This window comes from Balaenoptera musculus, chromosome 6 (assembly GCF_009873245.2).
Source record: "Balaenoptera musculus isolate JJ_BM4_2016_0621 chromosome 6, mBalMus1.pri.v3, whole genome shotgun sequence".
NCBI classification, from domain to species: domain Eukaryota; kingdom Metazoa; phylum Chordata; class Mammalia; order Artiodactyla; family Balaenopteridae; genus Balaenoptera; species Balaenoptera musculus.
In genome coordinates, this window is record NC_045790.1 from 95584956 (window position 1) to 95608641 (window position 23686).

The following is a 23686-nucleotide window of genomic DNA, read 5'->3' on the forward strand; positions in this document are numbered from 1 at the left end:
CATGCGCCTAGAGCCCGTGCTCCACAAGAGAAGCCCCCACAATGAGAAGCCCACGCACCACAACGAAGAGTAGCCCCTGCTCTCTGAAACTAGAGAAAGCTCATGTGCGCAACGAAGACCCAACGCAGCCATAAAGAAAGAAAGAAAGAAAGAAAGAAAGAAAGAAAGAAAGAAAGAAAGAAAGAAAGAAAGAAAGAAAGAAAGAAAGAAAGAAAGAAAGAAAGACACCCTCGTTTAAAAAAAAAAAAAGAATGAGGCCACATTTTGTGAAAAAAATTTTTTCTAGCTTTTTTTGTCTTTCTGTTAGGTTATGTTCACTTTAACGCTACTGAAACTGCACTCCTTGCACTCCTTCTCCTGGACTCAAGTCCAGCCAAACCTCAGATTGTGACTTGAACCCACTGATCCCTATACTTAGGAGGGGACTCGAACCCACTGTCTTTTAATTAAAACCACTCACCTGGTGTCAGAATTTACTGAAGCTCAGATTCTTTTGTCTCAATGCAGAAAGAATTCAGCAAGAGACAGGCAAAGAGTGAGTTTATTAGCATAGTATGCTTGTGAGAGACAATCGGCCTGTTGAGAGGGCTCTGCTCTGAGAACAAAAAAGGCTACATTTTTATAATCAAAGAAAAGGTGGGGAGGAGAGAGGACCACCTTCTTCCGCATTTTTGGGTAGACATCAAGGCTTACATCATTAGTTCCTCCTTTGACCCTATATGGTCTAACCAGGACTGTCATAGTGCTATTTAAATCATATGTATATTAGCAAAAGTGTGGTAACATATACTAAAATATGGTAATTAATCTCAAGTTTCAGTATAATGTCCCCTTTCACCTACATTCCTGTCGCGGCTACATGCAGAAATGATACTCTTCAAGGACCATTAACTCCCTGACTTCATGTAACAAGATGTAGACCCGTATCTACTGTCTTACGTTTTAATTATCAGGACTTGTGGCTTGAGTGTGTCTGGCGCTTGAATGCACCTGGTCTTCCTTCAAGGTAGATTGTTGCTAGTTTACTGGATTTTTCCTTGAGAGGTCATTAGCTTACAACAGTCTCCCAAACTCCCTTAAAATTCCCTTTCTATCTTTAATCCCCTAGTGGGTTTTTTTAAACTAACTATTTAATTATCCTACTCTATCCCTATCACTACCAAAAATAGTACTCTTTGGTGAATCCTCGTACATTAATTTGTGCCCTCCGCCACATCTATTTTTGAGAATAAGTCCAATAAATGGATTTAATTAAAAAGGAATGCACATACTTAACTTTTTCCTATACAAAGAATATATATAGACTGTAGAAAATAGAGATAAGAAAAAAGAACAAAATTAAAATCAGATAAAATCCCACTCTAAGATACCCACTATTATATTTTTACATATATAGGCTATTTCTATGCATATATGTGCAAATTATATACAATTACATATGCTTAAATATGCATTATATATGCTTTTAAAATTAAAAATAGAGCAATGTGATATATTGAAAAGTGCTTTTTAAATTTCGTTTTTTGGTAAATATTCCTTCATGTCTTTAAATATTATTCTACAGTATTATTTTAATGGTAATGATACTGACCCAAGTTCTTGGATTCTTTAATCAACAGAAATTGGTAAGAGGCCAGACGAGAAATTCAGGCAAGGCTTTATTGGAACTCGTGCTGCAGCACTAGGGAGTGAAAACAAGTAACACGTGCCCTTGCTTTCTCCCCGAGGAGGGGCAAGCTGGTTCCTTAAATAGGGTGAGAGTAGGGTGTGATATGTGGGTCGGGCTGCAGGGATGACTTAGGTGGTCTGCCCACTCCCTTGGTGGTGCTATATGCAGGGATCATGCACAGTATTCTGAATTTGCTCCAGGCACCTCAGAAGTGGCAATTGGGTTTTGGCCTTTTTGTATCTTATTGTTCATAATTTGCCCCAACTACCATGCATGCAGTTATTTTTAGCCCCTTATAGTTTCTTGCAAGCACTCCAGTAAAGGGTCCCAGGTCCAGCCTATCTCAGTAACATAGTTTTCCATCAAACTGAGTCTAAATAAAATACTTGAATAGTGTCGACCAAAAAATAATGCAGGAGTCTGCAAATAAGAAGAGTTTATTTGGGGTCTTAAGAATTGCAGTTCGGGAGACACAGATTCAGGTGACCCTGAAACAGTATTCCAGGGAAGAGAGTCAGATAAAGACTCTCTGATAAAGATATCTTAAAGATAAAGATAAAAAGCCATGAGGTTGTTAAAAGTTGCCTGGCAAGAACTGTGATTGACTCTGATGTGAGTCTTTCTTTGTCCTTAAGAAATCACGAGTCATTTTAGGGTAGGTATCTTGAGTTTCTAGCAGATGTTCTGGATGACTTCATCAGGACAATAAGTGGTCAAAGGTCATATTCCATCCAGGCTGAGATGTGCCTGTTACACTTCCTTAATGGCCTCCTGGCTCCATTTTAGAGAGCCCTCTTAGCAATACTGACTTCATTTTTATTTTCCTTCCACAATAGTTAGCATATTATTTCCAATTTTTGCTATCATAGACAAATGTGAAATAAATACACTTATAGCCAGATCTTTATCCACACCCTTATTTGGTTAGGACACAATCACAGAGGACTAAATAAATTTTAGATATTGTCTAATTATCTTTCTAAAAGACTGGGATGATTCATACTCTTACCAGCAGTGCATGTCTTAGTCCATTTGGGCTGCTAGAAGAGAACACATACCATGGACTGGATGGTTCATAAACAATAGAAATTTCTCACAGTTCTGGAGGCTGGGAAGTCCAAGACCAAGACTCTGGTGGATTTACAACTCTAATGAGGTTTGCTGGTTCATAGACAGCTATCTTATCCTGAGACCTCACTTGGTGGAAGGGGCAAGAGAGCTCTCTGAGGTCTCTTTTATAAGGACACTAATCCCATTTATTAGGGCTCCAGTCTCAAGACCTAATTACCCCCAAGGGCCCCACCTCCAAATACCTTTACATTGAGGATTATGTTTCAACATATGAATTTTGGGAGGACACAAATATTCAGTCTCTGGAAGCATAGAAATGCCTATTGGTGCTAATCTTTGGTGTGTCTCACTTTTCCCTTTTTGCATTTTTAAGGTATTCTTACACCTTTGCTACAACTTCCCTGTATTGAAGTCCCTCTATTGAACCATCTAGCATAGGTTCTATTTTCCTGACTGGAACCTAACTCATACATCAATTTTTAAAATTATTTTTGCCTATTTGATTTTTTTCATTTTTATTTATGTTTCTTTGACTACTAGTAAAAGTAGGTATCATTCATATGTTTCTTTGGACAATTACCTGTTTTATCATTTGAAATTTTTAATTTCAGATAGGTTATCTCTATCTGTTTTATTTATAGAAACTTTTGCTATATTCTGACTATTAATACTTTTTCTTTGTATGCATTGCAAATATTTCCTCTCAAGTCTGTCTCTCGTTTTTCTGACTTTGAATACAGTATTTTGGTTTATTTGTTCAAATCTACCAATCCCACTTTTGTGGCTTTGGATTTGAAATGCCAAATATATATCCCTGTAAATAAATAAATATATATTGTTGACCCTTGAACAACGTGGGGGTTAGGGGCACTGACTCTCCACGCAGTCAAAAATCTGAGTATAACTTATGATTGGGGCTTCCCTGGTGGTGCAGTGGTTAAGAATCCACCTGCCAATGCATGGGACACGGGTTCGAGCCCTGGCCCCGGAAGATCCCACATGCCGTGGAGCAACTAAACCCATGCACCACAACTACTGAGCCTGCACGTTAGAGCTCGTGTGCTACAACTACTGAGCCCGCATGCTACAACTACTGAAACCCGTGCACCTAGAGCCCGTGCTCCCCAACAAGAGAAGCCACTGCAATGAGGAGCCCGCGCACCACAACGAAGAGTAGCTCCTGCTTGCCGCAACCAGAGAAAGTCCGCGTGCAGCAACAAAGACCCAACGCAGCCAAATAAATAAATAAATAAATAAATAAATATATTTTTTAAAAAAACAAAACTTATAATCAGCCCTCTGTATACAAGGTTGCGGTTCCTCCATATCTGCGGGTTTGCATCCACAGATTTAACAACCACATAACATGTACTATTTACTATTGAAAAAAAAACCACATATAAGTGGACCCATGCAGTTCAAATCTGCATTGTTCAAGCATCAGCTGTTATATATGTAATACATATATATGTGTATATATATGTGTTATATATGTAATACATGTATATGTGTATATATATATGTATTATATATACATATATAATTTTTGGACTCTCCCTTTTTTACTACTGAGCTACTCCTGTGCCAGTACTGTACTACTTTAATTATTATTGTTTTCTACATAAATTTATCAGGTAGAGAAATTCCTCTGTGAGTGTTCTTTACAAAAAATTTAGGGCTATGTTTTGAATTTTAAATTTCAGATGAAGTTGAAAATACTTGTGATCATTCCATTCTTAAAAAACCTCTTAGGGGAATGGGGTCAGAGGTAAGAATTCCACTACCATCCATGATGGAATAAAAGAAATTAGATTTACCCTCTTACCTTAAACAGCTAGAAAACTGGACAAAACATATAAAACAATGGTTTTCAGACACTTAATAACAGCACAGAACTGTGATACTTAAGAAAAATGAATCCGGTGAGCTCTATGATTGCCCCAGTCTGCATCCCGGAGGAAGTCTCCAGGATAAATTCTCAGGGAGGAATACCTCAAAGAGAGGCCAGGGGTTCACTAACTTGAGGAGAAGAAGATCAGACAACAGGGAGGCCAAGGAGTTTAAAATATTCAAACCAGATTACTTAAGAGGAGTGAGCTGCACAGAAATATATAAAAATAACATATGAACAAGTAGGGTTTACTTCAGGAATGTAAGGTTGGATTAAAGTTTAAAAGTCAGGAAATAAAACTATTAACAGAACAAAAAGGAAAAACCATATGCTCATCTCTATAGATGTAGAAAAAAGCATTTGATAGAATTCAGTACCCATTCAGGATAAAGGGAAAAAAAACCAACAACTCTTAGACTAGGAATGAAAAGGACTTTTTCAAATTAATAAGGGACATCTACAAAAAACTTACAGCTAACATTATCTTTTATGGTGAAAACTTAATGCTTTCTTCCTAAGACTGAGAAAAAAGCAATGAAGTCCACTCTTTTCACATTTATTTAATGTTGTGTTAGAGGTAATAGCCAGCGTGCTAGGACAAGAATAAAAACTTTTTAAAGGCATACACAAATTGGAAAGGAGAAAATAAAACTAGTTTTTATTTGCACATAGAAAATTTACACAGACAAAATCCTAAGAAATCTATTTTAAAAACTACTAAATCCAGTAAATAATTAAACAAGGTAACAGAATAAAAGTAATACAGTAAATAATTATACTTATATTGTGCGGGCCAAAAAGTGCCTTCAGTTTTTAAGTAAAAATAAAAGACACATTTTTCATTTTCACCAAGAACTTTATTGAACAACGTATTCACCCTTTTGTTCACTACCTTCTGCCATTTTTCAGGCAACTTCATAATTCTATCTTCCCAAAACTTTTTATCTTTTTGAGCAAAGAACTGTTCCAGGTGCCTTTTAAAGTCTTCCAGGGAATTGAACTTTTATCCATTAAGAGAATTTTGTAAAGACCAAAATCAATGGAAATCTGAAGGTGCAGTGTCTGGTGAACACGGCGGATGAATCAGAACTTCCCAGCCAAGCTGTAACAGTTTCTGCCTGGTCATCAAAAAAACACGGGTCTTGCATTATCCTGATGGAAGATTACGAGTTTTCTGTTGACTAATTCTGGATGTTTTTTGTCGAGTGCTGCTTTCAGTTGGTCTAATTGGGATCAGTACTTGTTGGAATTAATCGTTTAGTTTTCCGGAAGGAGCTCATAATAGATGACTCCCTTCCAATCCCACCATATACACAACATCACCTTCTTTGGATGAAGACCGGCCTTTTGTGGTGGTTCATTTCGCTTGCCCTACAGTTTCTTCCGTTCCACATTGTTGTACAGTATCCACTTTTCATCGCCTGTCACAATTTGTTTTAAAAACAGAACGTTTTCCTTATGTTTCAGTAGAGAATCGCATGGAGAAATATGGTCAAGAAGGTTTTTTTGCTTAACGTATGTGGAACCCAAACATCAAAGCGATTCACATAACCAAGCTGGTGCAAATGATTTTCAACGCTTGATTTGGATATTTTGAGTATGTCAACTCTCTCCCGCGTGGTCTAATGTTGATTGTTCTCAATTCTTGTTTCAATATGATCCTTATCAATTTCAACTTGTCTACCTGACCATGGAGCATTGTGCAGTGAGAAATCTCCAGCACGAAACTTCACAAACCACTTTTGACATGTTCAATCAGTCACAGCACCTTCTCCATACACTGCACAAATCTTTTTGTGCATTTCAATTGCGTTTTTACCTTTCTTGAAATAATAAAGCATAATATGCTGAAAATGTTGCTTTTTTCCTTTCTTCTTCAATATTAAAATGGCTATACAAAAATTCATCAATTTTGATAAGTCTTTCTTTAAATGCACACTGATATGACAGCTGTCACAAATTGTTTTGAATGAAGTTAAAGACAACTAAGTGCTACTAGAGCTATCTTACGAAAAAACCGAATGAACCCTTTGGTCCACCCAATATACGAACAATGAAAAATTTGAATTGAAATGAAAATAAAATAGCATTTACAATAGTACCCTAAACATATGAAATCTTGGGAGAAAATTTAACAAAATATGTGTAAGGCCTGTACATTGAATACTACAAAACACTGCTGAGAGAAATTAAATAAGACTTAAATAAATTGTTATATCATGCCTTGTGGAAAGGAAAATTCAAATTGCTAAGATGTCAATTATTTCCAAATTGATTTATAGGTTCAATCAAATCTCAATCAAATCCTCTCAGTTTCTTTGTAGAAACCAACATGCTGATTCTTAAATGACATGGAAATGTAACGGAACTAGAATAGGCATAATTATTCTAAAAAAAGAAGAAGAAAGTTGATTTCAAGAATTAAAAGAAAATTACAAAATACAATGTGGTAAGCATAGATGTAAATATAAGTGGAAAAAGGAAGAAAGTAAAATATATATATTTGATTTCTGACATAGGTGTCAAGGTAATTCAGCAGAGGATAATCTTTCTGACAAATGGTGCTGATCAGTTGTGTATCCATATACAAAAATATATACCTCAACTTTAATTCACAAATATATTAAAATTAACTGAAAAGAGCTCTTAAACATAAATGTAAGAGCTAAAAATACAAAATCTCTGGAAGAAACCACTGGAAAAAAATCTTTGTGACTTCAATTTAGGCAATGATTTCTTAAAGAGGACACACAAAAAAACCATTAAAAGGAAAAATTGATAAATTGGACTTAACAAAATTAAAACTGTTCTCCTCTAAAGAAACCGCTTAGAAAATGAAAAGACAAATCATAGACTGGGAGAAAGCATTTGCAAAACATATCTTAGAGAGAACTTGAATTCAGAACATAGCACTCCAAAATAAATACTAACAATTTTTTTCAAATGAGCACAAGATTTGGAAATTTTACCATAATAGATAAACAAATTGCCAATAAACACATGTAAAGATGCTCAGCATCATTAGATATTAAGAAAATGCAAATTAAAACCAAAATGAGATACCACTACACACCTAATAGAATGGCTAAAAAAATTTTTTTTCAATTAAGGGACATTTTACAAATTCCTGAAAAGTACCCCTCAAAACAGTCAAGATCATGAAAAACAAGGGGAAAGTAAGAAGTTGTCTGTTGTGCTGTTTTTTGTTGTTAACATCTTACATATAATCCTGGGTGTTGGATGGCAAGCCAAGGTTCAACAAAGACCAAAGAGTAAAGTGAAATAGAGTTTACTATTCACAGGTCCTGCAGGCACTCCTCAAAGGGCCACTTCGCAAGGTCAAGGCAGGGAGCAAACTGCAGGAGCTGAAGCATGTGCCTTTATAAGGTTCTGAGAGTGAAGTGCTTTGGGGTTCTCAGGCTAAGGCCAGATCAGTCAATTCAAACCACAAAAGCAGGGCTTTGCTAAGTTTTGGGGAGGGTTTCTTATCTAAAGGAGACACAAGGGGAAAGAGCAGGGAGGCAGGAGAGACAGTTTATCACAAGGGGCATTGGAGGAGTCATATCAGGAACTTAACACTTTCTTGTCACTCTGTGGACTGTTATCTAGGGCATTCACTTGAGGGAGGGGCTAGTGTCAGTTCAAGGCCCTGCTGGCCACTTAGCCACACAAAATGGATGCCAAGGCAGCAATATTATGGAGGAGTTTAGCTAAACTTTCAACACTGTCACAGACCAGATAAGACTAAAGAGATATGATAACTAAATGATATGTGATATCCTGGATTGGAATCTGGAACAGAAAAAGGATAGTGAAATTAAAATAAAACCTGGAATATGGTTAATATTAATGGACATAGGTTGTTTTTTAAGTTTTCACTCATGTACCATAATAATGTAAGATGTGAACATTAGAGGAAACCAGGTGAGGGGCATATGGGAACTCTATTATCTTTGCAACTTTTGTAAATCAAAAATTATTCCCAAACAAAAAGTTTTTTAAAAAACTCAATTGAGACATTACATGAAATTTCTAAAAATCTTATATTTGTATTTGTATGGAAATATGTATGGAAATATGTTAATATAAATGTTTCAGACATTACATGAAATTTCTAAAAATCTTATATGTTCTGGTATAATGTTATAAGTAATAATCCTAGTTATTACTTTAAAATGTATATCTCAGAAATAACTAATTTTCTTGTCAACTGCATTATTATGAACTTTCATCAAATCTTTAACCGTGGTCATTTTTAAGTCTTTTGTCATTTACAGACAGTTCTGGGTGTACTCTGATGATTTTGCAAATATGTTCCTATAAAAGGGTTTCATCTTCAAGAAATTCATGGAAAAGACTCTGACAAGTACAGGTTTCTGGTAACTGACTGTACTGCTGAACTGAATGAATAAGCATTTTCAGAACTCTAATGAAAAACTGATGAACTCATAAAAGTGCTAACAAAAGATCAAGATGAAAAAAAAATTAATTACATGGGACTGAGTGAACTGATGAGGATGAGTATAATTTTTGTGACTTTCTGTCTGAATTTAAAAAAAAAAAAAAATCCCACAAGGACTCAGAGGCAAAGAATATACAAATCAATTTTCACTGCAAAGTAAAGGAGCTGTTACAGTGGAGGATTACTGGACTGAATGTCAATATTATGACATAGTATGAGTGTGTTTCATGTTTGGTAATTGCAATCATTGTTGCTTTTGTTGTGGTCATCCATGTACAATGCTTGGTGTCAGTCTATTTATGTCTTGTAAAAATAAAATACAGTGTGTGTGTGTGTGAATAAAAAAAAAAAAAAAAAAAAAAAAACTCAATTGACCATGTATACGTGAGTGTACTTCTGGACATTCTCTTCTATCTATTTCATTGATCTAGGTCTATGTTTAGGCCAATACCACACTATCTTTACACTTCCACTTAGGCCAATATTTTGCTGACTTGAAATCAGATAGCATTAAGTCCTCGAACTTTGTTCATTTTCCAAATTATTTTGGCTCTTCTAGGTCTTTACACTTCTATATACGTTAGAATCAGCTGATCAATTTCTCCCCCCTGACTCCCACTAAAAAACAAACAAAAACAAACAAAAAACAAAAATCTGTTGGTCTTTTTTTTTTAACATCTTTATTGGAGTATAATTGCTTTACAATGGTGAGTTAGTTTCTGCTTTATAACAAAGTGAATCAGCTATACATATACATATATACCCATATCTCTTCCCTCTTGCATCTCCCTCTCTCCCACCCTCCCTATCCCACCCCTCTAGGTGGTCACAAAGCACCGAGCTTATCTCCCTGTGCTATGCGGCTGCTTTCCACTAGCTATCGGTCTTACTTTTTTTTTTCTCTTTTTAAAAAAATATTTATTTATTTATTTTTATTTTTGGCTGTGTTGGGTCTTCGTTTCTGTGCGAGGGCTTTCTCTAGTTGCAGCAAGTGGGGGCCACTCTTCATCGCGGTGCGCCCTCTCACTATCGCGGCCTCTCTTGTTGCAGAGCACAGGCTCCAGACGCGCAGGCTCAGTAGTTGTGGTTCACGGGCCTAGTTGCTCCACAGCATGTGGGAGCTTCCCAGACCAGGGATCGAACCCGTGTCCCCTGCATTGGCAGGCAGATTCTCAACCACTGCGCCACCAGGGAAGACCCCCGGTTTTACATTTGATAGTGTATATATGTCCATGCCACTCTCTCACTTCGTCCCAGCTTACCCTTCCCCCTCCCCGTGTCCTCAAGTCCATTCTCTAGTAGGTCTGCATCTTTATTCCTGTCCTGCCCCTAAGTTCTTCATGATCTTTTTTTTTTTTTTTTAGATTCCATATATATGTGTTAACATACAGTATTTGTTTTTCTCTTTCTGACTTACTTCACTCTGTATGACAGACTCTAGGTCCATCCACCTCACTACAAATAACTCAATTTCATTTCTTTTTATGGCTGAGTAATATTCCATTGTATATATGTGCCACATCTTCTTTATCCATTCATCTGTCAATGGACACTTAGGTTGCTTCCATGTCCTGGCTATTGTAAATAGAGCTGCAGTGAACATTGGGGTACATGACTCTTTTTGAATTATGGTTTTCTCAGGGAATATGCCTAGTAGTGGGATTGCTGGGTCATATGGTAGTTCTATTTTTAGTTTTTTAAGGAACCTCCATACTGTTCTCCATAGTAGCTGTATCAATTTACATTCCCACCAACAGTGCAAGAGGGTTCCCTTTTCTCCACACTCTCTCCAGCATTTATTGTTTGTAGATTTTTTGATGATGGCCATTCTGACTGGTGTGAGATGATATCTCATTGTAGTTTTGACTTGCATTTCTCTAATGATTAATGATGTTGAGCATTCTTTCATGTGTTTTGTTGGTCTTTTAATTGGGATAGAATAGACCAATGTGGAGACAAATGACATCTTAACATTATTGCATATTTCAATCCATGAAGATGATCAATCTTTCCACTTATTTGGCTTTAAAGTGTCTCTCAACAATATTTTGCAGTTTCCAATGCCTATCTTTGGTTAATTTTCTTAAACTATTTTATGGTTTATGTGCTACTGTACATGGATTCTTAAATTTATTTTGGTCGTTAATATGTAGAAATACAATCACTTTTTGTATATTGGCCTTTTATCCTGGAACCTTATAAAATTCATTTGTAAGTTTTAGTGAATCTTTGTAGATTCCTTAGGATTTTATATGTATGAGACCATGTTAATTGTTCATAAAGTTTTATTTCTTCTTTCCCTATTTGTATGCCTTTAAAATTTTTCTTCTCTTACTGCACTGGCCAGGACTTCTATTACATTGTTGAATAAGGATGAGAACAGATATTTTTGCTTTGTGTCTGATCTTATGTAGAAAGCAATAACCATAAAACTGGTAGATGTAGAGAAGTTACTACCTATTGCTCGTTTGTTGAAAGTTTTCATCACAAATGGATGTTGAATTTTGCTAAATGTGTTCTTGGTATCTACAGAGATGATACATGAGCCTTTCCCTTCATTATTTTAATATGGTAAATTACATGGAGTGATAATCAGATGTTTAAATAAAAACTTGAATTCCTGAAATAATCTCCAGAAGTTAATCAGGACATATTTCATTTTTCATGTATTGTTGGATTCAGTACACTAATTTTTAAAAGAACTTTTACATCTATAGTCATCAGGGTATTTACTGGCTTATAACTTTCTTTACTTATGATGTCTTCATCTGGTTTCAGTTCAGGGTAATCTGATCCAATATGATGAGTTGGAAAATGTTCATCCTCCTCTACTTTCTGAAAAGTTTCTGTAGGGTTAGCATTATTTATTCCTTAAATACTGATGGAATTTATCAGATTTATCAGAAGCCATCTAGATCTTGAGTTTTCTTTCAGGGAAGATTTTAAATAACACATTTAATTTCTTTTATTATTATAGGGCTATTTAAGTATTCTATTTCTTCTTTACTCAGCTTTGGTAACATGTATTTCAAGGAAATCTTCCATTTCATCTAAGTCATCAAATTATTGAAAAAAAGTTATAAGTAACTTACTTATTATCTGTTGATTCTAGGATAGTGGTGTCATCTCCTTTATTTCCTATTCATAATTTTGGTCTTTTCTTTTTCTTTTTTTTTAAAAACACATTTATTTATTTATTTATTTATTTATTTATTTATTTATTTTGGGGCTGTGTTGGGTTTTCATTGCTGGGCGCAGGCTTTCTCTAGTTGCGGCGAGCGGGGGCTACTCTTCATTGCAGTGCATGGGTTTCTCATTGCGGTGGTTTCTTTTGTTGCGGAGCATGGGCTCTAGGCACACCGACTTCAGTAGTTGTGGCACACAGGCTCAGTAGTTGTGGCTTGCGGGTTCTAGAGCACAGGCTCAGTAGTTGTGGTGCACAGGCTTTTTTGCTCCGCGGCAGGTGGGATCTTCCCAGACCACGGCTTGAACCCGTGTTCCTTGCATTGGCAGGTGGATTCTTAACCACTGTACCATCAGGGAAGTCCCAGCCTTCTCTTTTTCTTGATCAGTTTATCCAAAGATTTATCAATTTTATTGATCATTTCAATGAACCACCTTTTGTTTTTATTGACTTTTTTCTACTGTTAGTGTACGTTCCAGTTTCCAGTTCAGGAATTGGCAAATAGTTTCTGTAAAGGGCCAGATAGTAGATATTTTAGGTTTTATGGGCCATATATGGTAACTGTTCTGTACTCTTTGTTTTATAGGTGTTTGTTTTACAACCCGCTAAAAATGAAAAATGATTCTAAGTTTAAGGGTTATATGGAAATAGGCCACTAGCCAAATTTGGCCTAGTCTGACCCCAGTTCTAGTTCACTGATTTGTGCTCTTACATTTATTACTTTATTCTCCTACTTATTTGAGTTTCATTTGCTCATATCTAACTTCATAAGGTGGAAGCCTAGATAATTAATTTTAGTCATCTCTTCTTTTCTAATGAAACTTAAAAGCTATAAATTTCTCTTTAAGCTCTGCTCTAGCGGCATCCCCAATACTTTGATAGATTGTGTTTTCATTTCAGTATTATCTAAATATTTTCTAATTTCTCTTGTGACTCACCCCTACCTACGCTACCAAATAGAAAAGGGGTTTTGAAATTCCATTTTCTTCACCTTCCCAGAAAAAAAAAAAAAATCCATGGTTTGACTCCTTTCCATCTTACCTCCCACACACTTGTATAATGCCCCTTTGATCTATTATGCCCCTAAGAATGTCTGAAATAGGGTCGATTCAACTGCGAAGTATTCACCTGTGATTAGAACTTGAAGTTGAAATAAACATAATACCTAAGCATTTGAGTGACCATCAGCATATAAAAGTTTAAATACACTTGAGTATCTCAATGAATGGCATTCATGATTAACATTTTAATCATTTAATTTGCAAACCATTTTAAACCATATTATTATTAGGGTAGTTTCCATTTTTAACTCTGCCTGAAAACTTTGAAATATCTAAGAATTTATGTATATTGTAATGTTTCCGAGTCCTTGGGTATGAGTCATGGTTTCTTGTATAATCTCTCAAGTTCCAGGTGTTTAAAACAAGATAGTATCTGACTCATAGTGCCCAATAAATATCTATTAGTAATAGTAATACTAATGAATTTGAAAGGAAGCAGTATGAAGTGTCCTTTTAAAGAGAATAGAAGAAACTAGGGTCAGACATCAAAAATATTAGAAGGCAAGTAAAAAAGTAAAGGAATTTCATGCCTGTTCAATGTTCATGGCAATACCAGCTACAGGTAGGAAATCATGAAGAAGGCCAAAATGTGAAAATAGAGATATTGAATCTTCTAAGGATCTGAGACTTGAAATGACTATAGAAAGGGTATGAGCTTTTTTCTTGCTGAAGTCAGGCACAGAATTAATGGGTTGACAGTGGGGAGGGATAAGGAAGGGCTAGAAAGACAATGAATTCTAATGACTAAGGTTCTCTGAAAATATTACTTGGTTTCATATGAGGCCTAACAGGTAAGCTGGACCTGAAGGAAATTCTAAAAGATAGGGACTCCATAAATTACTGGTGACTGAACAACTTGCATTATTAAATAGGTTCCAAGATGACAACACTGAAGGGCAAGACACACATGGATATTTTAGTTGCTGATATGTTTGTTTAGAAAATTAATTGCATACATTTATATCCCAGATCTTCAAAAATGACTAATAAAAAAATTCCATGACTGCAATTTACTTCTTTTAGTTTAAAATCATTATTTGAAAGCTTAAATATTTTAAATTTTAAATTAATAATCATGGTTGTTATTCACTAATTTCAATTTTTTTTTTTTTTTTTTTTTTTTTTTTTTTTTTTTTTTAGATTTATTGATTGATTGATTGCTATGTTGGGTCTTCGTTTCTGTGCTAGGGCTTTCTCTAGTTGTGGCAAGCGGGGGCCACTCTTCATTGCGGTGCGTGGGCCTCTCACTACCGTGGCCTCTCTTGTTGCGGAGCACAGGCTCCAGACGCGCAGGCTCAGTAGTTGTGGCTCACGGGCCTCGTCGCTCCGCGGCATGTGGGATCCTCCCAGACCAGGGCTCGAACCCGTGTCCCCTGCATCGGCAGGCAGATTCTCAACCACTGCGCCACCAGGGAAGCCACTAATTTCAATTTTAAGGCATTATTTTTCCTTTAAAAATCTAAGAAAGAAGTATTTGATATAAAAAAATTTAGGATCAAGTTCAACACGGTATATCAGCTTCATATATCAGCTTCACCTTCATTCAAGAAAAGTTTTAAAAGGTTTTTAGATATCAATCCCTCTTTTCATAATATTACTTGACAATGAATACTTATATAAGGTTAGGTTATTGTGTTTCTAAAAGGAAAGCATGCCTTGGATAATGACTGGATTTGTAAGAAAAGTTATTTGTGATAATAAAATGACAACTCAACAAAACAAAGAATTTTTTTTCAAATGAACTAGAAAATAATAGTAAAATTTCTAATGTTTAGGCTGGTCATGAGGAAATTTACAGGGCAGCAAAACAGATATCCCTGAACAAATATCTCAAAAAATATATAGTATCTTCCGACAGCTCTTACATGTAAGAACACGGAATCTAATAATTCCTTTAAAATGCATGTATCTTGTTAATTAATTCAACATAATGTAGGGAGAGGATATAGGTACCCAGTCCATGGCCTGTTAGGAACGGGGGCCACACAGCAGGAGGTGAGGGGCGGGGGAGTGAGTGAAGCTTCATCTGTATTTACAGCCTCACTCCATCACTTGCATTACTGCCTGAGCTCCGCCTCCTGTCAGATCAGCAGTGGCATTAGATTCTCATAGGAGCGTCAACCCTACTGTGAACTGTGCATGCAAGGAATCTAGGTTGTGTGCTCCTTATGAGAATCTAATGCCTGATGATCTGAGGTGGAGCTGAGGCGGTGATGCTAGCACTGGGGAGCAGCTGCAAATACAGATTATCATTAGCAGAGAGGTTTGACTGCACACAGACCATAATAATCCACTGCTTGTAGACTCATATCAAAACCCTATCAGTGAGTGGCAAGTGAAAACAAGCTCAGGACTCCCACTGATTCTGCATTCTGGTGAGTTCTATAATTATTTCATTATATATTACAATGTAATAATAATAGAAATAAAGTGCACAATAAATGTAATGTGCTTGAATCATCCTGAAACCACCCCCCCGCCCCCGGTCCATGGAAAAATTGTCTTCCACGAAACTGGCCAAAAAAATTGGGGACCCCTGTTTTAGTGTGAAAAAGCAAGGCAGGTGTAAATATCCATATTCACTTCCAACCAACAGATAATTTGGGTTTAAATGCCATTCTTAGATCACTTGCAGAATGATTACATATCATTGTCACTTTATTGTCATGATAAATCAATTTACTTACTCATTAAAAAAAATGTGTACTTCACAGTGAACAAGTCAATCATGTGTAATTGAGATTTTTCTAGTACACTTAAAAAAACTTTTAGATCTCAACCAAGATGTCCAATATATATGTTGTTTTTGGGAAACATGATTTTTCGAAGTTCTTCTTAGTATGAATCTTCTGATGCTTAATAGTTCTGGAACTATTGTTGAAGCTTCCCATGTTTAGTACATTTATAGAGTTTCTAACCTATATGAATTCTATGAAGTGTAATGAAATTTTGATCACTGAATTAAAGTTTTCTCACTCCATTAAAAGTGTTTCTGTTCAATATGAATTCTCTGATGAACAATGAGAGTAGATTTCTTGCTGAAAGCTTTTCTACAATCACTGCATTCATAGGGTTTTTCTCCAGTATGTATTCTATGATGTACAGTAAGGTGTGACTTCTTGCTAAAGGCTTTTCCACACTCAGTGCATTCATATGGTTTTGTCCCAGTATGGATTCTCTGATGCACAATGAGTTGTGATTTCTGGATAAAAGCTTTTCTGCATTCACTACATTCATAAGGTTTCTCCCCAGTATGAATTCTCTGATGTTCAATGAACTGTGAACTCCGGATGAAGGCTTTCCCACGTTCATTGCATTGATATCTTTTGTCCCCACTGTGAGTTCTCTGATGTACAATGAGATCTGACTTCTGAATGAAGGCTTTTTTACATTCATTACATTCAAAGGGTTTCTCTCCAGTATGAATTCTGTGATGCACACTTAGTTCTGACTTTCTGTTGAAGACTTTTCCACACTCATTACATCTATGGGGTTTCTCCCCAGTATGAATTCTCTGATGTACAATGAGCTGTGACCGCCAGATAAAGGCTTTTCCACATTCATCACATTCATATGGTTTCTCCCCCGTATGAGCTCTTTGATGAACACTGAGAGCTGACTTCTTGATGAAAGCCTTCCCACATTCATTGCATTCATAGGGTTTCTCCCCTGTGTGAATCCTCTGATGAATAATGAGGTTTGACTTCTGGATGAATGCTTTTCCACATTCACTACATTCATAGGGCTTCTCTCCTGTATGAGTTCTCTGATGTACAGTGAGCTGTGACTTCTGAATAAAGGCTTTTTCACAGTCATTACATTTGTATGGTTTTTCCCCGGTATGAATTCTCTGATGTACGATAAGTCCTGACTTTCCACTGAAGGCTTTCCCACACTGAATACATTTATATTTTTCACTTGTTAGAAATTTTGGTTGTGCAGAGAGGTGAGACTTATGTATGAAGGCTCTGATGTGTTCATCAGATGTTCTGTTCAGATGAACTACTTTCCACAGTGCATTATATTCTTGGTCTATCTCCTCAGTCAGTGACTTATTGTTAATAAATGTAACTTGATTCAAAAGCTTGTCTTGGTTTTCCTGGTAATTTATCTCATCTTCAAGTTTCCAGTCTTCAAAAATTGAGCATACTATCATGTTATGGAGTATTACTTCTTCAGAAATGCTCTTCTGTGGAGCTAATTCTTTCATTTTGGGTCTAATTTCAAACTCTAAGAGAAAACGCAAGTGTAAATAATGTTATTTCTCTCTCGAGCTTTGAGGAACACAAAACACAAAAACAAAAAATAAAGGTCTTCATTTTAATGGAAATAGACAGAAATCTGATAATGAGTATGTTCAGCTTTGAAATTTAAGAATATGATATTAAAACCCAAAGACAGAAGAAGGAACAGACATAAAAAGAAGTGAGCAGGAGAGCAATGGAAAAAGCAGAGTTGATGAGCTCAGTGTCATGGTCCCACACAGCCCCACACACTTCTGCCCCATCTCTACTCCATCACAAGGCTCTGTGAGGAACAAAGGCAGACCAAAAAATAACTTCAGGAAGACAGAGGAAGCATGCTAGCAAAGGGGACTGAGAGTGAGTTGATGTGACCAGCAGAAAGATTAAACTCACAGTAAATATAAAAATGTTTTATATGTAACCAGGCAGATTAGAGCACAACTACAGGGAGAGGATGTCAAAGTACATGCATCTTAAAGGGTCAGATGACATTAAAAAGGCACAAGATAAGATAGGCTTTATATAAAGGGGACAGTCCTCAGAAGAATAGGCAGTTTCAAAGGGAGACAAAAAGCAAAAAAGAAGGAAGAAGTACCCTCTGGTAACTGGGTGGTGGCAATGGGGAAAAGAAAAAAAAGAGGAAATTTAGGGTCCTGGAAGACAAAAGAGAACCACAAAACCAGAAAACTCAAAACTCCTCCTTAATCACAGAAAGGAAGGAAGGAAGGGAGGGAGGGAGAGAAGAAGAAAGGACTCTGCTCAAGTCCCTGAACTTTGCTGTATTAACAGAAAAGGGATCCATAAAATTAGAAATCTTATAAAAACACTGTGATATGTTAAAATGAAAAGAAAAAGTAAAGTCCATAGAGAACTATTACATAAAATCAGGAAATGAATTTGTGCAGAAATAAACAGAGGAAATTGTCCCCTTCAAAAACTTGCCATGAAACAGAAGAAAATTTTGTTTGAACTCCAGGCAGAATTAAATATACTCAAACAAGCATATCAGGACATGGATAACCACCATGAGTCAGAACTTCAAAAGATAAAAACCAAAATGAACAAAAAACAGGGAGAAATGAAAAAGAATTGATTGAACTCAGGAAAAAAAATGGAAGATTAAATTACAAGGTGTGGTCAGGAAGAAAAGAAGGGAAATACAAATTTAATAAGTGGCACTGACTAAAGGAAAGAAAACAACCAAGATAATAAAAATGACATAAAGAATCAGATTAAAATGGTCATAGAGAATGCAGTGGAAAAGAAAGACAGGAAAAGAAGGAATAATATTTCTATTACTGGAGACCCTAAAGAATTTTTTTAAGAAACAAACAAAAGATTATAACTCCAAGACACTTCACACTGAAAGGTGAGAAAAACAGAAGGTAATTAGAAAGAATATGAATATCATTTGGTAAGTTACTTTGAAAGAGAGCATACCTAAGAATGCCTGAGTGCATGAGGAGAGGAGTATAAGCCCACTTTGGGAGAATGGAGTGCTAAAGATATTAGTCAAAGAGATGCTAACTAATTAAGAAGTGTCCTAAATATGTGGGCTACATAAGATTCAGAGTATAGGTAGGAGGATTACCTATTTCTCTAAAAGTCAACTAAAGGAAAAGGATTATGTGGGTGTTTGATATGTAGCAGTGTCATTTAGGTATTCCACAAACCCATATCAATTATTTTCAGCCATTTGTAAACATCTATGGCCTTCAAGAATAATTTCCTAAAAAATACTTCAAGGACAAACATATCACTAATCAATATGAATCTTCCTTCCCTGCCTCCCATTTGCCAGGTTCTCAACTTACCTGAATAGGCCCAATTTGACATTTCTCCCTCCTCCATCCATGGTTCTCCTTGCTTAAACAAGAAGATTACATCTGAATTCAGAGACTGATACCTTGTTTATGGGAAATAATATAGGACTTGGGTGTTAGTGGATAAACTAACCAACCTAGAACTCACATCCATTACATATGTACCAGAATGGCTAAAATTTAAAAGACGGACATTACTAAAGGTTGATGGAACTCTACTACATTGCTAGTATAATATAAATTGGTATAATCTCTTTGGAAAACTGGTAGTATCTACTAAAGCTAAATATACATATGCCCTATGACCCAGAAATTCCACTCCTCTGTATATACCCAATAGAAATGATATGTTTATTTCTACCAGAAGATATGTATAAAAATGTTAATAAGCACTTTATTCATAATTGCCAAAATCTGAAGCAACCCAAATGACCATCAACAGTAGACTGGATAAATTGAAGAATTATTGTATACTCATTAAACAGAATACAATTCAACAATAAGGAGCAACAAACTACTGTCACATGCAATAACATGAATGCATTTCACAGATATTATGTTAAATGAAATATGCTAGACAAAAAAAAAAAAAAACCTTACATACTGTGTGATTACACTTACATGAAGGTCAAGAACAGAATTAATTTATGGTGATAGAACCACAAGTTGTTATCTCTGAGGAGGTAGGTAAATGGTAAGGGGGTGGTTCAAGGAAACCTGCTGGGGTGCTGGAAATGTTCAGTATCTTGATCTGAGTAGTGGTCAGGTAGATGTACACATATGAAAAAATGCATCAGCTGTGTAATTAATATTTGAACACTTTATTATATACATTATATCACAATTAATTTATAAAAACCAAGAACTTCGGCCCAGCCCATTGTCTTCAGCCTCTGAAGAATGAGCAGGATGCAGTACCCATTTTCTTTCCATCCAAGTTCACTGGAGAGGTAGAAGCACAGTATTTGGTACTCAAAATTAATATTCTTTTGACCTTTATAGGTTGAAATGAAGCTCTTTAAGCATTCAGAGACCCAGTAGCTTTTAGCAAAATATAAAGGAAAGGCAGTTGATTGGGTACTATGATGTGTTTAATATATCCCCATAAATTCTTTGACACGCTTCCCTTCAGGAAGTAGAGCTTATTCTGCACCCCTTGAGTGTGGGCTGGACTTAGTAACTCACTTCTTTTTTTTTTTTAATTTATTTTTTTAACATCTTTATTGGAGTATAATTGCTTTACAATTTGTGTTAGTTTCTGCTGTATAACAAAGTGAATCAGCTATATGTATACATATATCCCCATATCCCCTCCCTCTTGCATCTCCCTCCCACTCTCCCTATCCCACCCCTCTAGGTGGTCACAAAGCACCGAGCTGATCTCCCTGTGTGATGCAGTTGCTTCCCACTATCTGTTTTACATTTGGTAGTGTAGATATGTCCATGCCACTCTCTCACTTCGTCCCAGCTTACCCTTCCCCCTCCCCGTGTCCTCAAGTCCATTCTCTATGCGTCTTTATTCCTGTCCTGCCCCTAGGTTCATCAGAGCCATTTTTTTTTCTTAGATTCCACATATATGCGTTAGCATACGGTATTTGTTTTTCTCTTTCTGACTTACTTCACTCAGTATGACAAACTCTAGGTCCATCCACCTCACTACAAATAATTCAATTTTGTTTCTTTTTATGGCTGAGTAATATTCCATTGTATATATGTGCCACATCTTCTTTATCCAATCATCTGTCGATGGACACTTAAGTTGCTTCCACATTCTGGCTATTATAAAGAGTGCTGCAATGAACATTGTGGTACATGACTCTTTTTGAATTATGGTTTTCTCAGGGTATATGCCCAGTAGTGGGATTGCTGGGTCATATGGTAGTTCTATTTTTAGTTTTTTAAGGAACCCCCATACTGTTCTCCATAGTGGCTGTATCAATTTACATTCCCACCAGCAGTGCAAGAGCGTTCCCTTTTCTCCACACCGTCTCCAGCATTTATTGTTTGTAGATTTTTTGATGATGGCCATTCTGACTGGTGTGAGGTGATACCTCATTGTAGTTCTGATTTGCATTTCTCTAATGATTAGTGATGTTGAGTATCCTTTCATGTGTTTGTTGGCAATCTGTATATCTAGTAACTCACTTCTAATGAACACAAGAAGGTAGAAGTGATCATGTGTGATTTCAGAGACTTGGCCATAAAAGGCACTGTGACTTCCTCCTTGCTCTCACTCTATCTAGGGGAAATTAGTACCACAAGCCAGAACCACCCAGCTGAGTTGTTCCATATTCCTGACCTACAGAAATTGTTTGTAAAAAAATGTTTACTTTAAGCCACTATAATAATTGTTATACAACAATAGGTAACTAATATCAGTACCCTCTGAGGGAAGATGTCCTTACCCACTGAAACAAGGTTGCTATAGTTCTCCAGCATCACATCCTTGTACAGGTTTCTTTGAGCAGAGTCCAGCTGCTGCCACTCCTCTTGAGTAAAGTCCACAGTCACATCTTTGAATGAAACAAATCCCTGTAACAGAACATTCCTATTAAATCTAAAGTGAAAAACACTGAGTGATGTATAAAAGATGTATGAGAAATTATTGCTGTTTTCTTCATGCAGGGTTCATCACAAAAAGTTAAAGAAAATGTTTACCATGAGGCCAATTTTGGGTTCTACTATGTGGGAGAAGTCAAACTCCTATTAGAAAAACTTTGCCATTAAGAATCATCCATTCTCTCTCCATCAAGCATGTATTAAGAACCTATGTGACCAGCACTATTTGGTGCTCAGGATACAAATATGAATAAAACACAGCAGGTTTACAGACTAGTAGATGGAGGCAAACAAGTAAGTATATAAATGCTATAAGATGTTAAATAGGTTATGACAGAAATAGGAAAGAAAGAGTGATTCTATTTTGGGCTTTGTAAAGTTATACAAAATGAATAATGAAAAATGTAAAAATAAAAAATTTTAAATGTAAGGATAAAATAAAAAGGTTTTGAAACATAAAAAATGAATAGTGTATTCTCTGGTAACCTGTGGAGGAGGGAGAAAGATCATTCCAGATGAAGAGTGGAGTAGGAAAAAGGCATGTGAACATGAAGAACATGGTAAATTCAAGGACCTGTGAGCGCTTCAGTATAATGCTCTCAAACATCATTTATTCATATACAGCCTTCAGAGGTTTTACCATATCTGCATGTTACCTGCGCTATTATTGACTTAATAGTTTTAACCCAACAACTTCTTTACTTAAATAAATGTATTTTAAAAGGAAACCACTAAAGGGAAAACCAGTATCACTTGTCAGAAAACGAAGATAACAACAACAGTAATCTGCAAAGCAAGTATATACTGGCGAAATGCCATGTATGAGATTTGCTTTAAAATGTGCAACTCCAGGGAACAAATAAATAAAAGAAGAGAAAGAGGAAAGATGTCAGATTGGTAAAATATTAATTGTTGAAAATAAATGAGGAAGTACAAGGGGTTTATTATACTGTTCTCTATATTTTTATATATGTTTGAATTTTTCCATTAAAACACTTTAAAAAATTAAATAAAGCAGAAACCATTGTTTTTAAAGTTTAAATTAAAATAAAAAATGTAAGTAATATTTAATCTACTCAATTTTTTAAAATGCATATCTACACATAATGAGAAAAATGAAATAATTTTTGATCAGTTAGTAACAATAAAGTGCTAATGAACTCACTGTTCCTTACTATTCAAACCATGATTAAGTTCTCATGATTAATAGACCTCAATAAGAGCAGTCTATTTTAAAATTTGATCTTAATCAAATCCAACCGAGATACTTCTGAAAGACAGTGTATGAGGAAAGGAGAGGAATCAACTAAAACTCCTTGGTTTTTGGTGTAAGCAACTGCATCCCACTGAAGTCCAGGAGACAAGAAAGATCTGCTCTTGGTGGAGGGAGAGGTGGAATCAAGAATTCTATTTGTTCAACAATAAAAAGACAAATGATTCAATGAAAAAATGGGCAAAGAACATGAATAGACATTTCTGCAAAGAAGATATGCAAACTGACAATAAGCACATGAAAAGATGCTCAACCTCATTAGTCATTAGAGAAACAAATCAAAACCACAATAAGGTACAACTTTACCCCAGTAGGATGGTTATCAACAACAAAACAGAAAATACAAGTGTTAGCAATGATGTGAAGAAACTGGAACCCTCATAAATTGCTGTGCAGTTCCTACAAAAGTTAAACATAGAATTACCATATGACCCAGCAATTCCACTCTT

At 35.8% G+C, this 23686-nt stretch overlaps 1 protein-coding gene across 1 annotated transcript in view; it reads right to left on the reverse strand.

The window, feature by feature from the left end:
* LOC118896409 (zinc finger protein 420-like) overlaps window positions 1-21933 on the reverse strand; it is a 39422-nt gene extending 17489 nt beyond the window's left edge. Inside the window, exons 1-3 of the mRNA XM_036854176.1 lie at window positions 21811-21933; window positions 19397-19448; window positions 16325-17568 (exon numbers count right to left, since the gene is read on the reverse strand). Coding sequence (XP_036710071.1) covers window positions 16325-17568; window positions 19397-19433 — 1281 coding nt within the window. The 5' untranslated portion in view covers window positions 19434-19448; window positions 21811-21933. The remainder of the gene's footprint in view (window positions 1-16324; window positions 17569-19396; window positions 19449-21810) is intronic.
* Window positions 21934-23686: the final 1753 nt, after the last annotated feature.